Below are 27,733 nucleotides of genomic sequence, written 5' to 3'. Positions count from 1 at the left end.
AGCGTCACTTCCGGGACCGAGGTCGCCAGGAACCACTTCCGGGGGCGCGGTGCGGCGGCGCTGGAGGTGAGTGCGGCGATGCTGTGGCCGGTCCCGGGCTTCGGGGCGGGGTGGAGTCGCAGATGCTGAGGTACGGAGAGGGGCTTAAGCTCGGGCGCCGCGGGCGGCGCTGTTCTGCCGGCCCGGGGGCCACTGCGTGCGCGGCGTAAATAACTTCCTGGGTCGCTCTTTCGGAAGTTACTTGGGAGGGGAGTTTGAGTCCCAAGGGGGCGGAGAGCCTGTCTTGCTGTCCCTCAGCGCTTTAGTTCTGAGCAGGGCAGAACCCGGTGCTCCTCACAGTTGTGACCTGGCCTTTCTTCCCACTGACGGAGCTTTAGGAGGAGCCAGAGCCCTGGAGTCAGCCTGGCTGGGGTTTGACCCCTGAGTGTTCCCCTATTGCTGTGTAACCGTGGGCGAGCTCTGGTTGCCTCTCTGGTTCTCAGTTTCCTCCTCTGTAAAATGGGCGCATAGGGTTAATCTGAGGATTAAATGAGTTGGTGAATGCAAGGTGCTTAGTAAATGCACAGTGCGTGTTCGCTGATTTATTTCTTTTTAAGGGAAGTGGGAAATGAGTATGTGAAACCTCACTTTTTAAGTGGTGGCAACAAATTCGGATTTAATAATTACATTTTGTAGGACATCTGCCCACCAGCTTCAGCCTACTGGCTGCCAGTTTTGACTGCTTTAGGAGATGGCTTACCTTTCCATAGGACAAAATTCTAACCCAGTTTTGAGCACTTCTTGGGAATTTGTTGTAATGGGACGGGTCTGGGTATACAGCCCATGGCTAAGGCAGTAATTCCTGACACTGATTTTCTGTTCTCCAGTCTCAGGACAGAATTTTTAAATCACTTCATTAGAAGCCAAGGATCCCCTACCAGCATCCTTAGAATCTGTTTCTTTGAGTCTAAGAGAAGACTTAGTTTCTGTTTGCTAAGTCTGGACAGCTATACATGTCTCAGGGGTTATTTATTTATTTTGAAATAGTGACTTTTTTTTTCCAATAAATTTTTTATTTGAGAACTATTTTATTTATTTATTTATTATTAATTTATTTTATTTATTTTTATTTTTTAGGGGGCTGTGTTGAGTCTTCGTTGCTGCGTGCGGGCTTTCTCTCGTTGTGGCGAGTGGGGGCTACTCTTTGTGGTGCGCGGGCTTCTCATTGCGGTGGCTTCTTTTGTTGTGGAGCACGGGCTCTAGGCGCGCGGGCTTCAGTAGTTGTGGCACAGGGGCTCTAGAGTGCAGGCTCAGTAGTTGTGGCTTGCGGGCTCTAGAGCGCAGGCTCAGTAGTTGTGGTGCACGGGCTTAGTTGCTCCACGGCATGTGGGATCTTCCCGGACCAGGGCTCAAACCCATGTTCCCTGCGTTGGTAGGCGGATTCTTAAGCTCTGGGCCACCAGGGAAGTCCCGAGAACAATTTTAGATTTACAACATTATTGTGAAGATGCTGCAGTGAGTTCCCATATATCTCCCACACAGTTTTCCCTATTATTAACATTTTACATTAGTATAATACTTTTGTCACAGTTAATGAACTGATATCAGTAAATTATTATTAACTAAAGTCCATGGTCTCTTCCGATTTGCTCAGTTTTCTCCTAATGTCCTTTTTCTGTTCCAGGATCCCATACTACATTATTCGTGTCTCCTTAGGCTTCTAGGACTGTGATAGTTCCTCAGACTTTCCTCGTTTAGATAAACTTGACAGTTTTGAGTATTACTGGTCAGATATCTTGTAAAATGACCCTCAGCTGGGATTTGTCTGGTGTTTTTCTTATGATGAGATTGGAGTTATAGGTCTGGGGGAGGAAGACCACAGAGGTAAAGTGCCATTCTCATCATATCACATCAAGGGTATATACTTTCAATATAAGTTATCACAGATGATGTTAACCCAGATCACTAGCTTGAGGTAGTCAAGTTCTTCCACTGTAAAGTTACTCCCCTTCCCCCACTTTTCCATATTGTACTCTTGGAAGGAAGTCATTATGCACAGCCCATGCTTAAGGAGTGTGGAATTACACGTCACACTTTAAGACAGATTATCTACATAAATTATTTGAAATTCTCCATGGGAAATTTGTGTATTTATTAAATCATTTATATCAGTATAGTCTTGGATATTTCTTTTCATACTTTGGGTTATAATCCAGTACTACTTAATTTATTTTTTTGTACAAATTGTTCTGGCTTTGGCGATTGGGAGCTCTTTGAAGTGGCTTCTATATCCCTTTGACATACCCCGATCAATGTGTTTTGGGTTTTTTTGAACACTTTCTTTCTGTTACAGGTTCATCTTGTGTATTTCCTGCATCAGTCCTAGAGTTAACCATTTCTCCCAGGAGCCCTGGTTCCTTTTATTGGAGAATGGTATCAGAAACCAAGATCTGGGTGCTAGGTGTGCTCATTGCTGCTGGTATGCCCAGAGCAAAAGAGCAAGAGATGTATGTGTGTAGACTAATCTCCCTCTCCCTCTCCTCTCCCTCTCTACATATATATATATATACACACACACACCCATATGTATATATATAAATATGTAGCCTTCTGTATCTATATTAATCTAAATATGAGTTTATACTGATGTCTGCAACACTCATCCATTCCACATGGATCATTCTAGCCTCCTCTGGCTTAACTGTAACCTTCTACTCCAACTGTAACAAACCTAGCTCCCACCATCTACCATCCATTTACTTAATTGTTCAATTCCAGTGTATATGTATAGTTGTTTCAGAATTGGTAACCTATATCCCATGTGGGAAACAACTTTATTAACTAGAGTACAGTGACATATACAGTTCCTTTTGCCTTTAGTCTTACAAACTCCATCCATTTCCAAAGTTACTGAGGTCAGCACCTGATTCCCCCTACCCCTTCAGTGAAATCGCTTCATCCATTTCTAATACATTTAGATTCAGAATGTCACATTCTGCATTCCATCCTGGATACCTAAATGATTTTTTTTTTTTAATTCATGTACATTAAAGTTTACTCTTTGTGCTGTAAAGTTTGCTGAGTCTTAGTTGCAGCACGCAGGCTCTTCGTTGTGGTGTACAGGCTTCTCTAGTTGCAGGGCGCAGGCTTCTCTAGTTGTGGCACGCGGGCTTAGTTGCCCTGCGGCATGTGGGATCTTAGTTCCCCGACCAGGGATCGAACCCATGTCCCCTGCATTGGAAGGCAGATTCTTAACCACTGGACCCCAGGGAAGTCCAGTTCTATGGGTTTTGACAAATGCTTAATGTCTTGTATTCACCATTACAGTATCATACAGAATAGTTTCACCTTCAGGTCTTATTTTTAATTTCTCTCTTTCAGATTTCATCTCAGAAATCTTGTTGGCCCTCTCTTCAAAATATATCTACAACCTGAGAATTTACCGCCTCTACTGCTACCTGGTGCAAGTGTGTCTTTTTGACTATTATGTAGTAGCCTCTTAACTGGTTTCCCTATTACCACTCTTGCCCCTCTACATTCTGTTCTCAACACAGCAGCCACAGGGACCATTTAAAAATGAGTCAGATCATGTCGTTTCTTTGCTAAGAACTTTCCAGTGGCTCCCCTTTGACCCAGAGTTCTGCTGGTCCTACACAGCTGCTCACTCTACTCTCTTCTCCTTGGTCATAAAGTTCATTCCTGCCTCAGGACCTTATCCTTTGCTGTTTCTCCACCTTGGGGTACCTAACAGGAATTGAAATGACTTGTTCTTTCACTTTTTTCTTGCCTTTGCTGAAATGACACCTTCTCAGAGAGGCCTTTGCCTGACTACCTCATACAAAATAGCACCCCTTGTCTCCCTATTTATATTTCTGATAATACTGCTGCCATTACATATCTATATGTGTGTGTTTGAGTGCCTCCAATTGGATGAAAACTCCATGGCAGGAACTAGAATGATGCTCAGTAAATATGTGTCCAGTGAATGAAAGCTTCAGACCACTGGTATCTGGCATTCACAGATGAGCCTCAAGGGGTCGGATAACCTTATGAAATTATTTGCCATGTCTGATAATAAATGGCTCTGTACTTTTTATGAAATTCTGATGGGGGTATGAGTTTCCCCCCATGTGTACAAACCTTTGCTCTTAAGCAAGTCTGGAGCATCACAGGGTTAGAGACCTAGCGGGATGTTCAGCGTTGCCCTGACTCACTGGTAGAGCCTAAGCAAGCACCGTGCCTCTCCGCTCCCCCTCCTCCTTGTTAAATGAGGCTGTTGGTTGGGGCATCTGCTCTTACTTTAAAGGTGGGAAACAACCATAGGTTTCATCAGTTACCAAATATCTGAGTCAGGCCCTGGAAGAAACTCAAGATGGACCCTGGGTCCCTGCTGTCCAGGAGCTTATAGTGGAGCAAGTAAAAACATTAGACTGTGTAGTATTTCTCAAACAATAAGAAATACATTTTGAATTTTGACCCAGAACATCCTTGCTTGGATGTAGATGGATATAACTGGTTAAAAAAAAAAAGCTTCAGGACACAATACTCACCCTTACTGATATGATATTTTCTATTGTCATTTACTTAATTAACTAAAGTACTGGTTAATAAAATTAAAGAGGAAAAAAATGTCAGCTGCAGCCCGCTTAATGGTTTCCATGGCTCAAAAATTGGCCACAGCCTGCAGTTTGAAAACCATTGACCACCAGCTAAGTTTCAGTCATACCCACCAGCCAGTTTGAATCCTAACTTTGCCACTTCTCAGCCAAGTAATCCCAGGGTAGGCCACGTAACCTCTCCCAAGCCTCGGTTTCCTCATCCTCGTTAGTAATACCCGCCTCCCAGAGTGGTTGTGAAATGAATGAGGTGCTGACTGTAAAGTGCTGTGCACATCTGGCAAATGATTCGCTTACTGCTACTGCTGTGACAGTGTCGGGGGTGGGGTGGGGGGAGCAAAGCCTTTCAAGGAGTCTGAGGGATAAGAGCCTCCTTTTTGGGAGCTGAAGGATGAGTAGGACTCTTGAGACTTCTGTATTCAGGAAAGGAAAACCCAGAAATCCTGGCAGGCAGACTGGGAAGTAAAGTGTAGGGGTACAGAGAAAATTAGACAGGAGTTCTAAAGCAGACACAAGATGTACAGAGCATTTTATGTTTTCCAGAACTTTATTACAACCACCCTCTGGTTGTACCTGCGCTGTCCAATGTGGGAGTCCTCTAGCCACATGCAACTATTTATAAATAAAGTAAAAGTAAAATGAAAAATTCAGTTCCTTAAGCCTCATTTAAGTGCTTAATAGCACATGGGGCTGGTGGCCACCATATTGGAGAACAGAAGTATAGAACATTTCCATAATTGCAGAAAGTTCTCTTGGGCAGCGTTTCATTAGACCCTATAAAAGCCTTGTGAGAGGAGTAGATAGGCATGGATTTTTCTTTTAGATTGTATTCAGTTTTTTCAATGATATTCCCCCTACAATTAAAACTTATGAGCCCTTCACTTTAACAGCAACTATTTACATTTTCTTATGGCCTCTTTTGATCTTTAGCCAGTGAAATCATAGTTTATACATGGCTACAGTCAGTGTTTATGTAATTATTTTCTTTTTTCATTTAATATAATTTTGCAAAGACTTTCTGCTGACCTGATACACCGCATACGTACTTGCCATTTTAGCCAACGGGGAATATCCCATGATGTACCATAATTGGGTTAACTGCTTCTTTATTGTTGGACACTTTAGTTGCTTCCTGCTTTTCAGTATTATGAATAGCACTGCCATGAACTTTTTTGTACCTGAAGCCTTTTTCTTCTTTTGAATTGTTTCCTTACTGTAGATTCTAGGAAGTGAGTTATTCAGTCAAAGGATATAACCACTTTTATGGCTCTTGTTATATTGCCTAATTGCCATTAAAAAAAAAAAAAGCCTAAATGCATTATAGCTTTGAATAGATATTATTGTTGTTGTTTGGCTTCTGAGAACATCAAGTCTGTAGGAGGTCAAGAGATTGGCCCAAAGTGTAGCTAATTGCTGATAGAAGCAGGGTTTGTGCCCCCGCCTGACTCTTGGCCCCATGTTTTTATTGTACTACAAATATTCTTAACAATGTTGCTGTGAGTAACACTAATAAATCTAAGTATTGATAAGCCCACTAGGCTTGTTACAGCCTTAAATGTAAAGTTTAGGGCCAAGGGCATTTTAAAAAAGTGTATATTTATGAGGTGCAACTGTGAAGAAATGAGAGAACATTTTTATACCTTGCTATTCACATGGTGTAAGGATATAGTGTCCTGTCTGGGCTGTACGTTTCCTCCAGTAAAGCTGTTCTTGCAGCAGCCTTGGAATTCACTTCAGGGCCAGTTTCTGAGCCACCCCAAACAATCTGCCTAGGGTCTGAGCGTCATAACCTTGTATTTGACCAAAAATGGTATTCCTGGGCTTGAGGCTCCACCTGATTCACCACACTTGGATCCAGATGATGTTGGGTTCCTTCCAGAAGTCAAATCCTTCCTGGGAGGATGAAGATCTGCCAGCTCTGAGGATTTTGGGGGGGGGGGGCGGAAAATGAGCCTCAGGCTTTGAAAGCCATTCCCAAAGGAGACCGAAGTGGTGGGAAACAGTGGCCACCTTGTCGGCTCGGGCACATCACCTTCCTAAGTGACTAGGTTGAAAGGTAGACAATGCGCATTTGCATAAACCCCAGTCTGTTCACTTGGAAGGTTGTTTTTGTCATCCTTTAGTCACTACTCCTTCATGTTGGAAAAATGTTGCAAAGCAGTGAAGCCGCAGAGCCAAAGTGGAGGAAGGTTTTAGGATAGTCTCTTAACCCAGAGCCATCCATAGGAATATAATGCAGGCCATGTGTGTAATTTAAAATTTTCTAGTAGCCACATTTAGAAAGTAGAAAGAAACAGGTACAGTTTGTGTGTGTGTGTGGTAAAATATCCATAACATAAAATTTACCATTTTAACCATTTTTAAGTGTACAGTGTGTGTAACCATCACCACTATTTCCAGAACTTTTTCATCATTCCAGACTGAAACTCTGTACTCATTAAACAATGACTCCCTATTGCCCCTCCTCCAGCCCCTGTAACCTATATTCTGTCTCTATGAATTTGCCAATTCTAGGTACCTAATGAGTGGGATCATACAATACTTGTCCTTTTCTGTCAGGTTTATTTCATTTAGCATGTTTTCAAGGTTCATCCATGTAGCATGTATCAGAATTTCATTCATTTTAGTAGCTGAGTGAATGTCCTTTGTCCTTTGTCTATACCACATTTTGTTTATCTATTCATCTGTTGATAGACTCTTGGTTGTTTCCATCTTCTGGGTATTGTGAATAGTGTAGCTGTGAACATTGGTGTACAAGTATCTGAGTCCATGCTTTCAGTTCTGTTGGGTATATACCTAGGGGTGGAATTGCTGGATCATGTGGTAATTCTACGTTTAACTTTTTTAGAAATTGCCAAACTGTTTTCCAGTATGTCTTTTCACTCTCTTGATAGTGCCCTCTGATGCACAAAAGTTTTTGATTCTGATGAAGTCCAATTTATTTTTTCTTTTGTTGCCTGTGGTTTGGTGTCACATCTAAGAAGTCATTGCCAAATCCAATGTCGTGAAGACTCCTCCTATGTTTTCTTCTATAGGTTTAATAGTTTTAGCTCTTAAGTTTAGTTCTTTGATCCATTTTGAGTTAATTTTTGTATACGGTGTAAGATAAGGGTCCAGTTCATTCTTTTGCATGTGTATATCCAATTTTCCCAGCACTATTTCTTGACAAGACTATCCTTCCCCATTGGATTGTCTTGGCACCCTTGTTCAGAAATCAGTTGACTATATATGTGAGGATTTACTTCTGGGCTCTTTATTCCGTTCCATTGGCCTAGATCCTTATGCCAGTATCACACTGTTTTGATTATTGTAGCTCTATACTAAGTTTTGAAATCAGAAAGTGAATCAGAAAGTTTTGAAATCAGAAAGTGAATCCTCCAACTTAGTTCTTTTTGAAATTAATAATTTATTTAACCCAGTATATTATTTCAACATGCAGTCAGTATAAAACACTGTTAACGAGATATTTTATTGATACGCTCTTTTTTTTTAAATTAATTTTTTAAAATTTTTATTTATTTTTGGCTGCGTTGGGTCTTTGTTGCCACGCACGGGCTTTCTGTATTTGCAGCGAGTAGGGGCTACTCTTTTTTGTTTGTTTGTTTGTTTTTTTTTTTTTTTTTTTTTTTTTTTTGTTGTTGTTTTGTTTTTTTGATTTTTAGAAATTTCATGTAATGTCTGAAACATTTATATTAACATATTTCCATACATATTTCCATACAAATACAAATATAAGATTTTTAGAAGTTTCATGTAATGTCTGAAACATTTATATTAACATATTTCCATACAAATAACCCAATGAAAGTTTAGTATTAGTTGTTTTGTTTGTTTTTTTATACTGCAGGTTCTTCTTAGGCATCAGTTTTATACACATCAGTGTATACATGTCAATCCCAATCGCCCAATTCAGCACACCACCATCCCCGCCCCACCGCAGTTTTCCCCCCTTGGTGTCCATATGTCCATTCTCTACATCTGTGTCTCAACTTCTGCCCTGCAAACTGGCTCATCTGTACCCTTTTTCTAGGTTCCGCATACATGCATTAATATACGATATTTGTTTTTCTCTTTCTGACTTACTTCACTCTGTATGACAGTCTCTAGATCCATCCACGTCTCAACAAATGACTCAATTTCGTTCCTTTTTATGGCTGAAGGGGCTACTCTTCATTGCGGTGCACAGGCTTCCCATTGCGGTGGCTTCTCTTGTTGCGGAGCATGGGCTCTAGGCGTGTGGGCTTCAGTAGCTGTGGCATGCGGGCTCTAGAGTGCAGGCTCAGTAGTTGTGGCACACGGGCTTAGTTGCTCCGTGGCATGTGGGATCTTCCCGGTCCAGGGCTCAAACCCGTTCCCCTGCATTGGCAGGCAGGTTCTTAACCACTGCGCCACCAGGGAAGCCCTACTGATACAGTCTTATGTTCACACTATCTTCTAAATTGAGTGTGGACCTAACTGAACAGCCATCTCAGTTTGGACTAGCTGTTTTTCAACTCTCCATAGCCACATGTGGCTCAGGGCCACCATATTGGACAGCTCAGATTTAGTGGAAAGTTGCCTTGTGGCACAGATCCCTGAAAACACAAAGGGCTTTGGAGTCAGGTGGGCCTGGTTCCCAAGTAAGTTTTCCCCTTTCTCATTGGGGTGGGCCAAAGGAAGCCACTCGTGGGTGCTGTGGTAGAGGGGGAGCAGTTCAGTCCTACCAGGGTAGGAGGAGGGCAGTAAGAAAGGCATGCTGGGGGGGGGGCACGAGCTCAGCCTTGGAGGTAGAGTAGGGGCTTCGCCAAGCAGTCGTAATGGGAAAGGGCATTCTTGGCAGAGTGTGCCACTTGGGTAGAGGCCCAGGATTTGAAAGAGCTCAGTGCTCTTGGAGAATTACAGGCAGGTCTTTCAGCTCGACCAGTGTATTAGGAGTGGGGGACTCTGGTGAAGTGAGAGGCTAGAGAGGTGGGTTGAGGCCGGACCTGCCACCACTGGGCACCACTGCCTCTGTCGTCCATGTCCCCAGCATCTCTTATTTGGGTTACTGGTAGTAGCTCCCTCACTGGTCTCCCTATGTCCACTCTGCACCCCCCCACCCCGTTTAAAATGTAAATCAGGGAATTCCCCTGCGGTCCAGTGGTTAGGGCTCTGTGCTTCCACTCCCAGGGGCCCGGGTTCGATCCCTGCTTGGGGAACTAAGATCCCACAAGCCATGTGGCGTGGCCAAAAAAAAGTGTAAATCAGATTATGTCACTTTTCTGCCCAAAACCCTTCTGTGGCTTTACATTTTACTCAATCAAATCAGAAGTGTTAGGGTCCTACAAGGTCAGTCGCCATTCCTTCTGATCTTACCTTCTTCTACTCTCCCTCCTGTATGCCTCTCTGGCCATTTTGGACTCATATCCCTGCCCTGAGGCCTCTACACTTGCTTTTCTCTCTGCCTGGAATATGCTTCCCTGAGATGCTTCACTGGCTCAGTCTCATACTTCTATCTCTGTCACTTCATTCCTGTCTCTTCTTCAGAGAGGCCCTTCCTGCCACCCTATACAAAATAAAATGATGCCCTTCTGAAGCTTTTTTCAAAACAGTTATCACTAGATGGCATGTCCCATCTGGATGTGTTCTTTGTCCGCCTCTGTCCCTCTGTCCTGAGAGGTAGGCCCCGAGAGAGCAGGGATTTGTCTGTTTTACTCACTCTTCAGTGCTTGGTGTTCAATAAGTATTTGTTGAATGAGTGACTGGATGTATAAATGAACAAATAAAACCTGAAACAGAGCAGGCCTTCAGCAAACGTATGTTGATTTGAGATTTTTGTTGAAATGTTTGCATTTATTTATTTATCTCCTGTAACTTCATTTTTGGAAAAATTTCAAACATACAAAAAAGTTGAAAGAATGGGGCAATGACTCTCCATATATCCTCCACTTAGGTTCAAGAATTGTTAACATTTCATCGCAGTTGCTTTATATATTCTTGCATGTATGTGGGTGTGTTTGTGGAAGTGGAACCATTTAAACGTCAGTTGTATAAACATGACATTAACTCTTTGCATTTAGAAGTTGGCTCTGGAGAGTGGTGAATCGGAGGGGACCTCAGGCAGCAAGCTGGGGCCATGGCCTCCGATCTGGACTTCTCCCCTCCCGAGGTGCCCGAACCCACATTCCTGGAGAACCTGCTGCGATATGGACTCTTCCTGGGTGCCATCTTCCAGCTCATCTGTGTACTGGCCATCATTGTACCCATTCCCAAGTCCCACGAGGCGGTGAGTCCTTCCCTGTGAGCCTCCGCTCCTTAGACCGGGTTCTAGGTACTGAAAATAGATATCACAGCAATGAAGACTAGCAGGGATTACGCGGGGCTTTATTGATTTAGAGTGTCCCTAAATTCCCACCTGGTGGCATTGGGCCATATCGTTCATACCTTATTTGTTCACATGTGCGTTAAGCAGATTTTTATTTAGCACATACTTACTGTGTGTCAGACTCTGCTGAAAGATGTGGTGTGTGCCCTCAAGGAACTTCTAGTCTTTGGGAGAAGGGCAGATATATAACAAATACACATGTTTCCCTGAGAAGTACAGGGTACTGTGAGGGTGTATAACAAGGGGGAAGGACCTAATCTTACACTGGGGCAGGGGCTGGGTTGTTCCCCCTCCCCCAAGGAGAGGGAACTGCATGTGTAAGGACCCGAGGAATGAAGGAATGGTTTAGGAACTGAATGCAGGTGACTGTGGCCAGAGCACAGAAAGGACACGATGAGAACAGCCAGAGGAGTGGCGGGTCCCCAGGGGTTTTAAGGAAGAGAGTGACATGATCAGGTTGGCTTTCTTGTTGTTTTGACTCTCGTTCTATAGGTCTCTGTATTCTGTAGCTCTGTACCCTCCTTCCACCACCCGACTCCCAATTTTCTCACGACCTTGCTTTGCTGGAGAAAGCAGGTCATTGTCATCTGCCACATCCACATCCAGGATTTGGCTGATTGCTTCTCTGTGGTGTCATTTGGCATGTTGCCTTGTTCCCCATATCTCCTGTCAACAAGAAATTCAGTTTAGAGGCTTGATTCGATTCAGATCAAGTTATTTAGTGAGAACACCTCATAGCTAGTGCTGTGTACTTCTTATTACATGTCATCAATCAGCACTTGGTGTCTGGTTGTCACACAGAGATTCTAAGATATCTGTGGGTTCAGGTGGTAATAGCTGATCCCTCTGTTATTAAATCTTCATTTTATAACTCTTTCACCTGAATGTTTTTAGCATCCACTGATCATTGCTTAGATCCATTATTTCCTTTGGCCTTTATTAGCTGGAATTCTTCAATGAAGAAGACCTTTTCCTCATCCCTATATGGTTACTCTGAAATGCTGTTCATAGTAAAAGGCAGGATAAATGCTTGGTTCTTTCCCTTTATTAGTGTTCAGAACAGTGAGTTTGGGCTCTAGCAACCTCCAATCTTGACCAATAAAGCTTTGATTTTCAGTGGGAACCCCATGAAGTTGTATGAAATATTGTCTACCAAGGAAACCCATTAGAGACTCATTGCCTAGGGTTTTATTGGGGACAGGTGACATAAGCACCCTCTGCCTAGCACAAACCAAAATTCCAGACTTCCAGCAAGAAGGCAGGTATTCAGCGTAAACCATATTGTTTCCACAAACAGGTTAGTCATAGTGAGCCATTCTTTTTTTTTAGATTTTTTTTTGTTTGTTTTGATGTGGACCATTTTTAAAGTCTTTATTGAATTTGTTACAATATTGCTTCTGTTTTATGTTTTGGTTTTTTGGCCACAAGGCATGTGGGATCTTAGCTCCCTGACCAGGGATCGAACCCACACCCCCTGCATTGGAAGGCGAAGTCTTAACCACTGGACTGCCAGGGAAGTCCCATAGTGAACCATTCTTATCAGTTCTGGGAATTGTGGGAACCACCCAAAATCCAGTTTCCCAGATGCCAGCCAAAGGCCAACCTTGCAAGCTGGCTTTTCTAAGGATAGCCGTTTTCTTGTCTTTCTTTCTTTTTTTTTTTAATGTAAACTCTATTCTGCACATCTACAACATACTTTTTACAGTTTTCAAATAATTATGTGCTTTTTTCTCTACTAACAATAAGACTCAGAGTGAAATTTATGATTTCTTTGTGGTTCTTTTTGGGCCCCAAAATATGTCCCATAGTTCAGAGTACTATGTTTAGTAAAGTCTTTTCTTCACATAAGTATACTCCCACCCAGACATACATTAATTTGCTTCAATTTGTTTTTAATTTTTAGAGGTATTTCCTTTTGATTTAATTTAAAAATTATATAAAACTTTTATATACAACATTTCCCAAAGTTAAAACTACGTAACAGGATAGAGTCACAGAAGTTTCCTTTAATCTCAATATCTTCCATCCTTTTCCCTTTCTCCCTTGATAGGCAACCATTTTTATTTTGATTTATCCCTCCTTTGTTTCTTTTTGAAGAAGTATGCAAATGGATATGTGTGTGTGTGATACTTATTTTCTCCCTTTGATGCACAAAAGATAGCATCCTACTAAACACAGTTTTACATGTTTCTTTTTTTACTTAACGATATACAATATATTCTGAAGATACCTATCTTGGAGATGACTGTGTCCCAGAGATCCTGCTGGTGTAACTGGGAGGAACCCTGGCAAAGGGGCAGGCTTGGGGTGGGGATGGGGAAGGAGCATTCTGGGTTCAGTTTTAAACAGGTGTCTTTAAGATGTCCAGGTGATTCTGTCAAGTAGGTAGTTGCATCTGCCGGTCTGTATCAGGAGGAGGGTCTGTGCTGAGTGTTGATCAACATTTGAGAGTCAATAAGATGTAATTAAAGCCATGAGAGAGGATGAGATCTCTTAAAAGGGAATATGGAATAAGATGGGGAGAGCCTTGAGGAGCTCCAGCATTCAGGGAACCAGCAGGGAGGAACAGCCAGCAAAGGTGGGGAAAACCTTGGTGAACATAGATAGGCATGTGGGCTCTGGATTGTTCTGTTCATCTACATTTCTTATTTTGGGGTTTTGAGAAGGAAGTCGTGATTGGAGTTTTTCTGCCCACAGTTGTATCACACTCTAAAGACATAATCCTTGTGCTCTGTGGCTCTGTCCTCACAGATGCAGCATGCTACTGGGCATTATAAATAACAAACATTTTTATCGTCATTGGCCACTGATGAAGCCTGCCAAGAGTCATGAGGGAGGGAGGTGGTGAATGTTCTTGTTTTACAGGCAGAGATGTAGTCAGAGGTGTGTGGCCTTACGGAGAGCCACAGCTCACCTCCTGTTGTATTCTTAACCCTTTGAGGCTAGCCATAGAGGCCCAGGTCCATTTATCAAACTTTCAGAAAAAGGGGTGCCCTTTACTGATCTCTGAGGATTTTAGTGACATCTTAGGTTGAGGTCTTTCAAGGCAGGGGGTTGACAAAGGGCTCCACAGTATGCCTCCCCACCTCCGCGCCGCCCCCCCCAGCCAAACCTGCTGTTTAGACATTTAGAGGTTAATTTTGGACAACAACCTCATCTTTTATTATTTTTTTATTATTACTTTTTTATTGAAGTATAGTTGATGTACAATATTATATAAGTTACAGGGGTACAACATAGTGATTCACAGTGTTTAGAGGTTATACTCCATTTATAGTTATTATAACATATTGGCTATATTCCCTGTGTTGTACAATATATCCTTGTAGCTTATTTATTTTATACATAATAGTTTGTACTTCTTAATCCCCTACCCCTAACTTGCCCCTCCCTTCTTCCCTCTTCCCACTGGTAACTGCTAGTTTGTTCTCTATATCTGTGGGTCTGCTTCTTTTCTGTTATATTCACTAGTTTGTTTTATTTTTTAGATTCCACATATAAGTGATATCATATAGTATTTGTCTTTCTCTGTCTGACGTATTTCATTTAGCGAAATACCCTCCAGGTCTGTGCATGTTGTTGCGAATGGCAAAATTTCATTCTTTCTCATGGCTGAGTAGTATTCCATCATATATATTTTATATACCACATCTTTATCCATTCATCTATTGATGGACAGTTAGGTTGCTTCCATATGTTGGCAATTGTAAATAATACTGCTATGAACACTGGGGTGCATGTATCTTTTCAAATTAATGTGTTTTTTTTGGATATATACCCAGGAGTGGCATTGCTGGGTTGTACGGTAGTTCTATTTTCTTTTTTTTGAGAAAACCTCCATACTGTTTTCCACAGTGGCCAATTTACATTTCCACAAAGAGTGTACAAGTGTTCCCATTTCTCCACATCCTTGATGACATTTGTCATTTGTGTCCTTTTTTTTTCTTCTTTGTGTGTGTGTTTATTTTTTTTAATTTTATTTATTTATTTATTTATTTTTGGCTGTGTTGAGTCTTCGTTGCTGCACATGGACTTTCTCTAGTTGCGGCGAGCGGGGGCTACTCTTCGTTGTGGTGCACGGGCTTCTCATTGCAGTGGCTTCTCTCATTGTGGAGCATGGGTTCTAGGCACGCGGGCTTCAGTAGTTGTGGCACACAGGCTCAGTAGTTGTGGCTCACGGGCTCTAGAGCACAGGCTCAGTAGTTGTGGCACACGAGCTTAGTTGCTTCACGGCATGTGGGATCTTCCCGGACCAGGGCTCGAACCCGTGTCCCCTGCATTGGCAGGCGGATTCTCAACCACTGCGCCACCAGGGAAGCCCTGTGTGTTCTTTTTGATGATAGCCATTCTGACAGGTGTGAGGTGATATCTCATTGCAGTTTTGATTTGCATTTCTGTGATGATTAGCGATGTTGATCATCTTTTCATGTGTCTGTTAGCCATCTGCATGTCCTCTTTGGAAAAAACGTGCCCATTTTTTAATCAGGTTGTTTATTTTTTTGATGTTGAGTTGTATGAGCTGTTTATATATTTTGGATATTAACCCCTTATTGGTTATATCATTTGCAAATATTTTCTCCCATTCAGTAGGCTGTCTTTTCATTTTGTTGATGGTTTCCTTTGCTGTGCAAAAGCTTTTACGTTTAATTAGGTCTCATTTGTTTATTTTTGCTTTTATTTCCTTTGCTTTAGGAGACAGATGTAAAAAAATATTGCTACAATTTATGTCAAAGAATGTTCTGCCTGTGTTTTCCTCTAGAAGTTTTACGATTTCCAATGTTACATTTAGGTCTTTCAGCCATTTTTAGTTTATTTTTGTATATGGAGTCAGAGAATGCTTTAATTTCATTCTTTTACATGTAGCTGTCCAGTTTTCCCAGCAGCATTTATTGAAGAAATTGTCTTATCTCCTGTATATATTCTTGCCTCCTTTGTCGTAAATTAATTGACCATAAGAGTGTGGGTTTATTTCTAGGCTGTCTGTTCTGTTCCATTGATCTATGTGGCTCTTTTTGTGCCATTACCATACTGTTTTGATTACTGAAGTTTTGTAGTATAGTCTGAAGTGAGGGAGTGTGATTCCTCCAGCTCTGTTCTTTTTTCTCAAGATTGTTTTGGCTATTCGGGGTCTTTTGTGTTGCCATGCAAGTTTTAAAATTATTTGTTCTAGTTCTGTGAAAAATGCCCTTGGTATTTTGATTTCATTGATTCTGTAGATTGCCTTGGGTAATACAATCATTTTAACAATATTAATTCTTCCAATCCAAGAGCATGGGATATCTTTCCATCAGTTTGTGTCATCTTCCATCTCTTTTATCAGTGTCTTATAGTTTTCCAAGTACAGGTCTTTTACCTCCTTAGGTAGGTTTATTCTTAGATACTTTATTCTTCTTGATTTGATGGGAAATGGGATAACAATCCTTAATGTCTCTTTTTGATAGTTCATTGTTAGTGTATAGAAATACAACACATTTCTGTATATTAATTTTGTATCCTACAACTTTATCAGATTCAGTGATGAGCTCTAGCAGTTTTCTGGTGGTGTCTTCAGGATTTTCTATCTATAGTATCATGTCATCTGCAAACAGTGACAGTTTTACTTCTTCTTTTCCAATGTGGATTCCTTTTATTTCTTTTTCTAGTCTGATTGCTGTGACTAGGACTTCCAATACTATGTTGGATAGAAGTGGCAAGAGTGGGCATCCTTGTCTTGTTCCTGATCTTAGAGGAAATGCTTTCAGTGTTTCACCATTGTGTATGACATTAGCTGTGGGTTTGTCATATATGGCCTTTATGAGGTTGAGGTATGTTCCCTCTGTGCCCACTTTCTGGAGAGTTTTTTATCATATATGGATGTTGAATTTTGTCAAAAGCTTTTTCTGCATCTATTGAGATGATCATATGGTTTTTATTCTTCAGTTTGTTAATGTGGTGTATCACATTGATTGATTTGCAGATATTGAAAAATCCTTGCATCCCTGGGATAAATCTCACTTGATCATGGTGTATGATGCTTTTAATGTATTGTTAGATTCGGTCTGCTAATATTTTGTTGAGGATTTTTGCATCTATGTTCATCAGTGATATTGGCCTGTAATTTTCTTTATTTGTGATATCTTTGTCTGGTTTTGGTATCAACAGCCTCATCTTTTAAAATATAAGTGTGGTACAGAATATCTCATTTTCATTTATCTTGAAGTTTAGAGGAGTAAGGCTCACACAAGTGAATTGTCTTTGTAACTGAAGGTTACTGTATTACATTTTTTTGTTTTTTGTTTCTGTTTTTGTTTGTTAGTTTTTCAATGGAGCAGTAGCAAAAAATACAGTACCATTAATTTAACTTTTTATTGATGCACCACCCCAGCAAATGGTCCTCAATTATGCAGGGATTCTACTGCCAGCTTTCCTCTGCATGCCCCCATAAGGCAGCCTTTTCTCACTCCCCGAACTATTAAATAAATGGAAAGGAAAAACAGTATTCTGTGTGTCTAAACAGTCTTACAAAGAGAGGATGAGTGCTAAGACTGTGCTTAGAGGTTGTGCTTAGTAGCAAGCTGGGATTTGGAATTTGGATGGGGAGGGGAAAAGAAAGGGATTTTAACTTGGGGCTGGGGAGCTCTTATGGCAGAGGGGGACAGCTGTGGGGACTCTAGGCAGCCTAAAGGCAGGTGGGAGGTCCCTGAAAGTGGAACGTGGCAAGGAGGTGGGAGAAGGTGGAGCCAGAGAACAATCTTGCTCTCTCTGTCACTTCACTTAGGGCAAAATCACCCCTCTTGCTTAGCCTATAGAAGCAAGGTTTATTAGTGGCTTTTTGGGTCAGAAGATAATATTTTTGGCTCCAGATGATGGGAAAGGCTTTGAAAAGCAAAAGAATGTCTTTCCTGTTGTTCTAGTGAGCTGATTTTTTGCAACTAGTTTATGACTTCAGTATTTCAATACTTAGCAGATTATTTGAAAGCTCTTTTGGGGGTAATCAGGGAGGAAAAAAAGGAACACATAGAAATGCTTCCCACCCCACCCCCTTTCTTCTCCATAGTAGGAGCAAGAACTACTTCGTAAAATTAAAACTAAAGTCCCTAGAATCCTAAGCCAAATGAGAACATTTTCTCATTGACACCTCATTAAACTAAGACCTGAGAAAAACATTTGTTTGAGCCTGATTGAGGCCTGGGTCACACTTAATCCAAGCATTTTCTTTTAGGCTAGGTTCTAAAATATAAGAAGGTAGATCCTTGTACCGTTTCTGTCTATTCCAGGATGCAGCTGTGTTTCATCTCTCATGCCCAGTCTGATTGTTCGTATGGTGGCCATGGTGGAAAGGATTCGGGGGGTGCTTCTAGGCTCCAGAGTAAGGAAATTATTCAATGATGTCTGCCTTGAGCAAGGGACTGGGGAGTGGTAGCATGAATTGCCTGTCCTTGGGCTGGTGCATGATTCTCTATCTGGCTGCACCCACCTGAGGAATTTTCAAAGGCCTGGGCTGTACCTATAGAGATTCTGATTCAGTTGTTCTCTGAAGCCTTGGATCAGTGTTTTCTTAAAGTGCCCAGGTGATTCTGTTATGTAGCCACTGGTCTGGTCCTTAGACCATTTTCCTGAAGCACAAACCAATTTGGGGAGGACAGAAGGTGTTCAGTTCTACGTGTGTTAAGTTTGTAATAATAGCATGACATCCAAATGGGAAAGAAAGAGCCAGTGAGAATTTGGGGATGGAGACCTGGGAATTATTTTAACCAACTTAACATTATTTCTTGAAACCCTAAGAGTGAGTTGCTAAGCTTTTCAGGGGAAATGAAGATTCAGGGAAGGCCTGAACTTGGGGCACGGCCGACTTTGAGGTAGTTTCTGTGCAATGTAGAGGTACTGAAAAGATGCGGGTGCTCTCCCAGAGCAGGGATGCAACTGGGCCTCTGGAAGGAGTGGGCACCAGGGCCCCATCACTCACCGTCTGCATCCCTTCTGCCTCCCCTTCTGTTCATCTCCTGTCTCTCACTTCTCTTGTCCTGCTTCCTCTGCTCGCTGCCCCTGGGGTAAGATGGAACATGGCCACTAACAGCTCCCAAAGTTTACATCTTTCAGCTGCAGCATCTGGAGGCTGCCTTTCTGCTTGGTCCCAGTTCCAAATTCCCTAGAGAAGGAACTGTAGCTGACCCAGCTTGGGACTGCTATGGCCAGCGTGGGGGAGGGGAGCATCCTGTGGTGTGACCTCTAGGGGTGGAGGGGAAGGTCATTTCCCAAAGGAACAGGAGTGCTGTGCAGACAAAACTGGGGGTCTCCATTCCTTTCGCTCTCTTGGAGATGGGCAGACTAGTGGGCAGAGGGCTAGGAGACTGTGGTCACCCTGAAAACCCCCGAGTGGTTCAAGGAGGGCACAGAGATTGGGCAGCAACGGCTGAGTGATGGAGGAGAGGCTGCTCAGTGTGACAGTGATGCCGTGTTCAGGCTGCTCTTCTTCATAGTTTGGTTTCAGGAGAACTGAGTTCTTACTAGGGAGTCCCAGATCCCTAGGGCATCCCTAGATAAAGACTGCAGAAGTCTGTGAGCTCCCTGCAGTTGTGTGCAAACATGTGATGTTTTCATGCTTAGGCACATTTTCTGGGAAGATAAGTCTATTGCTTTTCTCAAAGTGGAGAGCAGCAATTTTAATGAGGTGGGAGCCAAATTCCAGGAGTGAAGGAGTAGGTAGTGAGGAAGTAAAGGTCGGGAACCCTTCTACCCCTTCCCCACAGCCTTCCTGAGCTTCCTCCCAAGCCTCTTTTGTATCTTTTTCTGCCCAGAATGTTGATCCAGTCAACACTAAGCAAGCGGGTGTTGACTTTTAGTTCAGCGACTCACGTAGCAGGTAGTATTAGTTCATCGGGCAATTAGTCATTCCTAGTAGTTTAAATGCTGACTATTCTCATGTCTTCATATGTTTATGTCACATCTGCCCAGCCAGCTGCCAGCCCCTGGGTAGGTACCTTCACTTCCACCCCGCCGTCTTTGCGTGATTGCCTCAGTCTCTTCTGTTGAAAGCTCAGAAACTTGGTTCCATCAGTTTCCTTAGAAAGAGACTGTTTTGGCTCTTAGAACTGGGAATTTCAAGGCACACCTGGGTTCGGAAGCTCGCAAGGTCTTCAGGGCTCTGTCTCTCCATCTCCTGGCTCTCTAGGAGTGTTGGCTTCATTCTGAGGCCCTTGCCACGTGTCAGGAGGATACAGCAGCCCCAGTCTGTGTCCTTATCGCTCATGATTTACAAGCAAGAGAAGCCATTTCTCTGCCTTTGCTCACTTTCCAGATCTCATGGAAGGCCTCTGCTTGGCTCTGGCTTGACCACATGTCCGTACTTTGCCCCATAGGTGGGAAGGGGCATTGGGTCCATTTCTGGCCAGGCCACATTTAACTGGCCACTCCTGTGGTCACAGTGACTCAGAGTCCCCCAGAACCACATGGGACAGGGAAAGGGCATGGCCCCGACAGAGAGTGGGTGCTGGGCAGACAAAGACAGCTGATGCCCAGCACTGTGATCCGGCAGAGGAGAGCTCACCAGAGTTGATGGCAGGAGTGGTGGCTTTCTATGTGATGCCCACATAGACTTCACTGTCAACCAGAAAGTCCTGCAGTGTTTGGAGCCCTGAAAGGGATGGAGCCTTCCCGGGGGCAGCGGGGCAGTGGCCTAGATGTTCAGGGGGTCTTGATTTTTTTTTTTTTTTTTTTAAATTTTTATTTATTTATTTATTTATTTATTTATTTATTTATTTATGGCTGTGTTGGGTCTTCGTTTCTGTGCGAGGGCTTCCTCTAGTTGTGGCAAGCGGGGGCCACTCTTCATCGCGGTGCGCGGGCCTCTCATTATCGCGGCCTCTCTTGTTGCGGAGCACAGGCTCCAGACGCGTAGGCTCAGTAATTGTGGCTCACGGGCCTAGTTGCTCCGCGGCATGTGGGATCTTCCCAGACCAGGGCTCGAACCCGTGTCCCCTGCATTGGCAGGCAGATTCTCAACCACTGCACCACCAGGGAAGCCCCAGGGGGTCTTGATTTTAAACTAGACCCCCGATTGCCAGCGAAGGCTGCCGTAGTAAATAATTAACTTGGGCAGGTGTACACCCATTCTCAACACCTCAGGAGACAGTCTCGCAGAACCAACTTTGCAGTTCTGCCCTGTGTTTTTTTTTTTAAGCTTGGGAGGCATTTGCAGTTGAATTGGGCGGCAGGGTGTTTTTTGCTTAACAAGCAGTTCTTGAGAGACTGCTGTGCGGTGGGCAGGGCGAAGGTCTAAACATGGTCTCAAGATGTGTACCGGCTCAAGGGAGAGACGGCGGAATACACACGGAGCCGCAGACCAGCCGGTGGGCAGGGCCTGCGGTGGTGCTGAATCGTGTCTGGAATGAGCTCCCCGGGCTGTTCTCTCTAATCACAGTTCTCCTCGCCTGCCAAGCGCATCCTGGACTCTGTCTCCGTTCGCCTTGTGGAGCCCACATGGATGGCCTCCCCCGCTTGGTTTCAGCTAGTCCTGTCCTCCTCTCAAGGCCAGTGCTAGTCCCAGCCCCGCAAGGTCTCCCAGCTCCCACCCTGCCCAGGGCCTCGGGCAAGAGCGTGCAGCAGGACAAGCCAGAGCTTCAGCACTGGGTGCCTTCCCCTGCCTGAGCCCGTGTCCCAAGCTAGAATAGGAGGGCATTCATGCCCGACCCACGCCATTCTTGAGGATCAAGTGAGGCAAGGTGCTTGAGGCTACCTGAGCATAGCACAGTGGTCTTCTTTCCCTGGACCATTTTAGAGGAGAGAAGAGTTTCAGTCTGTGTAGAATGACATTTTGTCCTGATTTATTGGACTAAATACACACTGAACTGTATAGCGGAAATCATAAAATTCTGTGTGCTTTCCCTGCTGGAAGAGATTTGATGCATTGTGGCACAGATTCGATTATTTGAATCTGATGAATAGCAGCAATTTTCTGGCCTTGTAAGTGGCTGTGGAGCTGCTTCATTATTGATGAGGCCTGTGTCACAGAGGACACCTCCGCAGACCCAGGAACCACCTGGTGTGGGGAGTGGGGGGTGGTTTCTTTTACTCCCCAAAGTGAGATTGCTGAGGGAACTGAAAATTTGCTTGAGAGGAAGCGTGATTGAAAGGTGGGGCCGTAGTGTTCAGGGTCTGCCGTCTGCCTGGCTTGTACCAGCAGCGTGCATTTGAAGAGAAATTAAGTCAGCCATTTATTGAGTCATTCTTACCAGCTAAGAATTAGGAGCTACAGCTCTGTGTGGCTAGGACCCCAGCATCTGAATCACGTGTGTAACAGCTGCCTTTGCTTCCCTGTCCCTTGTGGGGAAGGCGGATGTGCCCCACTGGGTTAGTTGGTATGTCTTGGTGAACCTCAGTTTCCTTGCCTGTAAAATGGGGCTCACGGAGATGGGCTTATCAGGTTGATGGGAGGCTGAGCAGCTGATGTTTGTGAAGCACCCACGTGGTGCACATCATGAAGTGTGCGTCCTTTTCATTACCCTGTACTGCCCGGCACAGAGGCTGCATGCGCTGGGCACAAATAGATTGGTGACAGGTGCTGAGCACCTGTGCAGAGCATGAAAGAGAACAGAGCATCTGGGAGATACTGGCTGGCCAGTAGCCCAGAAGTGACAGGGTGGGCTGCATGAGAGGGCATGCCCGGGGACAGGGCCAAGGCTGCAGTGGAATAGCTCTGGAGGCCACTCAGGGGTTCTTGGAATCTGATTTATACAAATAGGGACACCTGGAGGCTCTTGGAATCTGTCTTATACCAAGAGGGAACCAGCAACACGTTTAAAGCAGAAAACAGACTGGTCAGGACGGTCGTTTTAGGAGAATAGGCTCTGAAAGCAGTGTGGTGGGTGGTGAGGAAAACCTTGGGAGGGGCAAGCAGGAGACTGGGGGCTCTGAACCGGCTCAGTAGCGTGTGTCCAGAGGGCAACTGGGCGGAGTTGAGAGCCGCATGGAAAGCAGAGTGGACCCGCCACGGGGACAGATCGGATGTGGAGGCACACAGGGAATGGCGAGAACTCAGAGATGGCTCGGCAGTGTCTAGCTTGGGTAACTGGGTGGGTGACGATGCCAGAAACTGAGCTGGGGGAGAGGGGAGGAGGTCTGGGGTGAGGAGGAGACAGATAATGCGCTCAGATGACTCAGTGACTGTACTCTGTCCATGCGCCCACAGAGAGCTGCTCTCAACTGTAGGAGCAAAGCCTGACTCGAGGAGTGCTAACCCACTTCCCTGACTCCTGCCACAAGCAAGGGGGTTCTGAACGACCCATCGGCAGGATCCGGAACAAACTGTTATTGTCATTCCACAGTCACCTGTGCTTCCAGGCGCTGCTAACTAGGGAAAAAGTAGATGTCACAGTTAACTCTAATTCTTGGTTGCCATCAGCGCCGAGGTCCCTAGGAAACCCGGGAGAGGCTATACCATACAGCCACTGAGAGCTTAGGATTATCCTGGCCCTGCCGCTCGCCAGCTGAGACCTTAGGCAGGTCACATAACCTGAGTGTCTCTTCTTTCCTCTATCTAATGGGGCTCCTTATGGCACTTTGTGAGGCAAAAATAAGATATATCCAGGCCTCAGAACACAGGGCCTGGCGTGTTGTAAATAATATTAGCAGCTGTTGTGGCTGTTATTATTAGTATTCTTATTGGTGGCTATATCTAGCCATGCTTTAGAGTATGAATATTGAGTTTAAAATCTGCTTGTGTCCTCTCTACTTATGGGAAAAGTGAGGCTTAGTCTAAAGTGTTACATCTTCATGATGATAAACAGCAGTGAAGTTCCCATGCTTATGGGAGATCTTGTGTTTTCTTTCATTTCATTCATTCATTCATTCATTCAGGAACAATTGAAGTTGTCCAAGGACTAGTAGGGGAGACCATCATGAGCACATGTAGCTTTGGTAAAATGAGTGGCATTGTAAGGTTCCTGGGTGCCTGGGGCGTAGGGGTGGAGGAGGGGATGCACCTGCTGGAGGAAGAGGAGCGGAGAAGGAAGGCTAGACAGTGAGTAGCAGCCCTTGGGCTGGGCCAAACCATGGGGAAAGGTTTACTGGGTGGCCAAGGAAAGAAGGGTGCTCCTCTTGTTTAGGGGTGAGCACCAGAAGCCCTGGGGCCTGTCCCAGTGTGGGGGGTGGAGGAGAGCCCAGGGGAGGCTGGAGAGGTGGTCTCCTTAAGCTACCATCCCAGGAGCAGGACATGAGACTGTGGGTGATGGAAGCCACTGGAAGGTGTAAGGTGGGGGGATCTGCATTTTAGAAAAATTCTTTTGGCAGGTGCACAAGGCATGGCATAGAGAGAGCAGGGAGGCTGGTTGGCAGTGGGGAAACTGAAGTAGGGCCTTTGATGCTCAAGAGAGTGGCCAGGTCAAGGTGGAGGAGGTCTAATCAGCAGGACTTGGTGACTGATTGGACGGAGGGGAGGAGGGGGAGGGTGGGGTTGCCAGGACTCTGGTTGCTATGACCATGGGTGGGGAGGAGGGCCAGGCCAGATGGAGATGGGGCCATGCTCTGTCTGGGCCAGTTGAGTTGGAGGTGCCTGGGAGGTGCCAGTTCCAGTCATCTGACAGACAGCTGGGTCAGGAGAGAGGTCTGGGAGGTGACAGAAAGGATGAGGTGAATGAGAGAAGGTCTGTGGCGTAAGGGAAGTAAGGGAAGCACTGGGGACACAGCTGGGCGTCCTCATCTCTGGATTCTGAACTGGCCCCACTGAAACCACAGGAGGCGCCCAGCTTGAGCTCAGAGGGGGGCTCCATCCCTGGAGATCCTGGTGGGCCTCGGCAAGTTCCCTGTGCATAAACCCTTTGTCTAATCAGGCCCTGTTTGTCCAGGGCGTGCAGGGACTGACTGGTTTCCACTGGCCGCACAGGTACTGCGCTGGGAATGGTTTCCAGCTCCCAAAGTCTCCAAAGGCATTGTGCCCTGTGGGGTTTGCCTTAAACAGTAGCCTTCCTGCTGGGCTCTGCAGCCATCAGCCTGTGCACTTGACACACTGGCTCCTCTGAGGTTTTGTTTTGTCTGTTCGTTTTTCTAATGGGCTAACCTTTTACTTTTCTTTCTTTCTTTTTTTTTTTTTTTTTGCCAAGTTACAAAAACAGTATCAGCACAAGGGGACAGGCTGGGGAAGTCCAGAGCGCAATCAGAGACCTGGCCAGGGGAGGGGCCGGTACCCTGGTTATCTTGGGAAGATCCCCCATGGGTGCCTGGGACTGAGCTGGGCCTTTACACCTGGTGTCTCAGCTGGCAGGCGGGCAGGGTGGAGAGCAGACAATGATGGCCGATAAGAGGGAGCTGACAGACCTTTGGACTGGGCCTTAGGTGGGGACCGCCCCTCCACAGCCATGGTCCTGCCTCTTCTGTCTGACGGAGACTCGAGGCTGGGGCCAGGGGCTGACGGTGAGCAGGGAAGGACAGAGAGTAAAGCAAGCTGGCAGCTCGGGGCTGGCCAATTAAACACAAAGAAATACTTTTCTAGAAACAGCGTGCTCCCTCCTCGTATTCTTAGTCTGCTATTTGTTTTCCCATTTTTAATAAAAGAACACAAGTACCGAAAACATTTCCTTACTATTAGTGCTGGGGACAGCGGGGGCAGGGGGCAGGGCACCTGAATAAAGGGGCAGCCACTGCTCAGCCCGTTTCTTCCATGAGGGGGTTCGGGGCCAGTGTCACTGGATGTTTAAAGTTTTCAAGGAAAGCAAGGACTCCAGATCGAATGGGAAATCTCCCAGTTGGCTCAAATTCTTAAAAGTAAACACTGCAGGCCAAGTGAAGTCTGCCTGTGGGCCGGGCGAGGCCTGTGGACTGCGGTTCGTGTTCTCTGGGCTAGATGGGACTCTGTTAACATCCTGCCTGGCTGTGGCACAGTGTGATTTATCACCCAGGGAGGAGGGGACACCCGACGGGACTGAGGCCACTCCAGAGTCTCCTCTGACATGAGCCTGTGAGGCTGTGACAGGCTGAGTCCCTTCCCCAGAGTCCACTGTCTTTATCAGCTCAGTGAAGGCCAGGGCTTGCTCTGTGGTTTTGAACCTTTTTTCATCAGCAGAACCTTTGTTTAAACCAAATCTTACAGGGAACAAATCACAATGTACATGACAGATAAAAACCAGAGCTGCCCCAGATGTAGGGAGAGTCTGGAGTTCTGCCCTGAGGCTGCCCCTCTGCCCTTTCCCACAGGGCACCTCTGCCAGGCGCCACAGAACTCTTTGTGGTGGCCGCCCGGCTGCGCTTTCCACCCTTCCCTGCCCCGGCATCTGTGCTTGAATGGGTGGAGGAGAGTAGCAGGGCCGGCAGGAGAGCAAGCCACAGTAGGTCTGCCCAGAGCCGGCTCCCCGCCCGCATTCTGCCCAGTCCCTGCACACAGTGGCCAGCCGGCCGTTGGGTGCACTTGCACTTACTGGGGGCTTTCCATGCATTTTTGCCTCCTCACATTAGCCCTCCAAGTTGTGCACCACTGTTTCCATATCACAGGTGGATAAGCCAAGACTCAGAAAGGGGAAGGGAGTTGCCCACAAGGTCACTTGACTGGAACTGGGGGAGCCTCGATTCCCCCAGGACTGTGAGACTCCAAAGGCTGCCTCCTCCCCTCGGGCCTCCTCCCTTATCCTTCACCTGCCTCCCGGGGACAGTCCCAAAACATGTGGATCCTGGGGCCTGGCAGTGATGGTTTCCATCCCTTGTGTCTTTGCGGCACGCTTCCGTTTGCAAAGTCCCCTCAGACATGATCTCATTTTGCTGGTGTCAGGCTTGATTTGTCTAAGCAGGACTCTCCTTTCTGTCACCACACAGGAGGCAGAACCGTCTGAGCCCCGAAGTGCGGAGGTGACGAGGAAGCCCAAGGCCACTGCTCCTTCTGCAAACAAGAGACCCAAGAAGGAGGCCAAGAAGAAGCGGTAGAAGAGGCGGCCTGTGGAGCCCGGTGGGCGGGCAAGGGCCTTGGGGGCTGCCGTCCCGGGGCTCAACCTTCTGTTCCCTCACTTTGTCCCGGGCTCAGGGTCTGAGGTGGCTGGGACACCCTCTGACCACAGAGATCTGGACAGTCGTGATAGTTCCCAGGCCCCAGTGGGCAGACCACCACTTCCTCTACCTTCTGCTTCCATGATGGTTTAGGGCCAAGGGGACTAAAACACCCTTTGAGCAGAGACTGTCTTGGAAGTCTCTTCAGAAGTTGGGTCAGCTCACAGAGTTGCATTTTCTTACTGAATCCTCGTGTCCTGCCTTTAGTCACCCACCTTATAGATTTACACTACATTTTCGAGTCATTATCTAATGCTGACAAGCCCACCTTGTAGATTTACACTACATTTTCGAGTCATTATCTACTGCTGACAAGCCCCGCCCATCTCCCATTATCTGTGCCCTGCAGATCAGATCTGCTAATCAGTCCCCTTTGTCTCTGCTTGTGCAGATGGAGCCGGGCCAGGCCTCCCCTGTTTGTTTAGGTCAAGGTGCCAAAGCCACTGCAGTGCTAGTGGTCCCACTAGTGAAACAGCCAGGCCTGAAAGATGCCTGGAGTGAGAGCCAGTGGAAGACCCAGCCAGGGTGATGCCCCATCCTCCTCCAGCACATGGAAGGGATTTGGCTGAGTGAGTGTGTTTTCTTGGGCCCAGACTTCCTGAGCATCTGAAATGGGGGAGGGCTTGTCAATCTCAGGCCAACCTCTTTTCAGCCCATCACAGCACACTCAAGGTGTACCTTTTGGCTTCTGTCTATGCCCCCTCTCACACCCCCCAGTTCTTTCAGGCCCTGACCGGTGAGGAAAAGTCATTTGGGGAAGGAAACGTTAATAAACGGCCCCACACGCTGA

General features: G+C 45.5%; 1 protein-coding gene across 6 annotated transcripts; it reads left to right on the top strand.

Moving 5' to 3' along the window:
• Positions 1 to 27,733, top strand: MANBAL (mannosidase beta like). 6 transcript variants are annotated; one of them, XM_082360533.1, is made up of 4 exons: positions 8 to 130; positions 3,361 to 3,446; positions 10,637 to 10,839; positions 26,716 to 27,733. In XM_082360533.1, the coding sequence occupies exons 3-4, from the start codon at positions 10,690 to 10,692 to the stop codon at positions 26,821 to 26,823; spliced, it is 258 nt and encodes an 85-aa protein (XP_082216659.1). In that variant the 5' UTR covers positions 8 to 130; positions 3,361 to 3,446; positions 10,637 to 10,689; the 3' UTR covers positions 26,824 to 27,733. The 6 variants fall into 6 exon arrangements, with proteins under 6 accessions (XP_082216660.1, XP_082216658.1, XP_082216659.1 ...); XM_082360531.1 differs by having other exon boundaries at positions 10,634 to 10,839; XM_082360534.1 differs by lacking the exon at positions 3,361 to 3,446 and having other exon boundaries at positions 1 to 66; positions 10,634 to 10,839.

Source organism: Balaenoptera borealis (genome assembly GCF_965194805.1).
Source record: "Balaenoptera borealis genome assembly, chromosome: 16".
NCBI lineage: Eukaryota > Metazoa > Chordata > Mammalia > Artiodactyla > Balaenopteridae > Balaenoptera > Balaenoptera borealis.
This window is presented reverse-complemented; position numbering and strand designations above follow the sequence as displayed.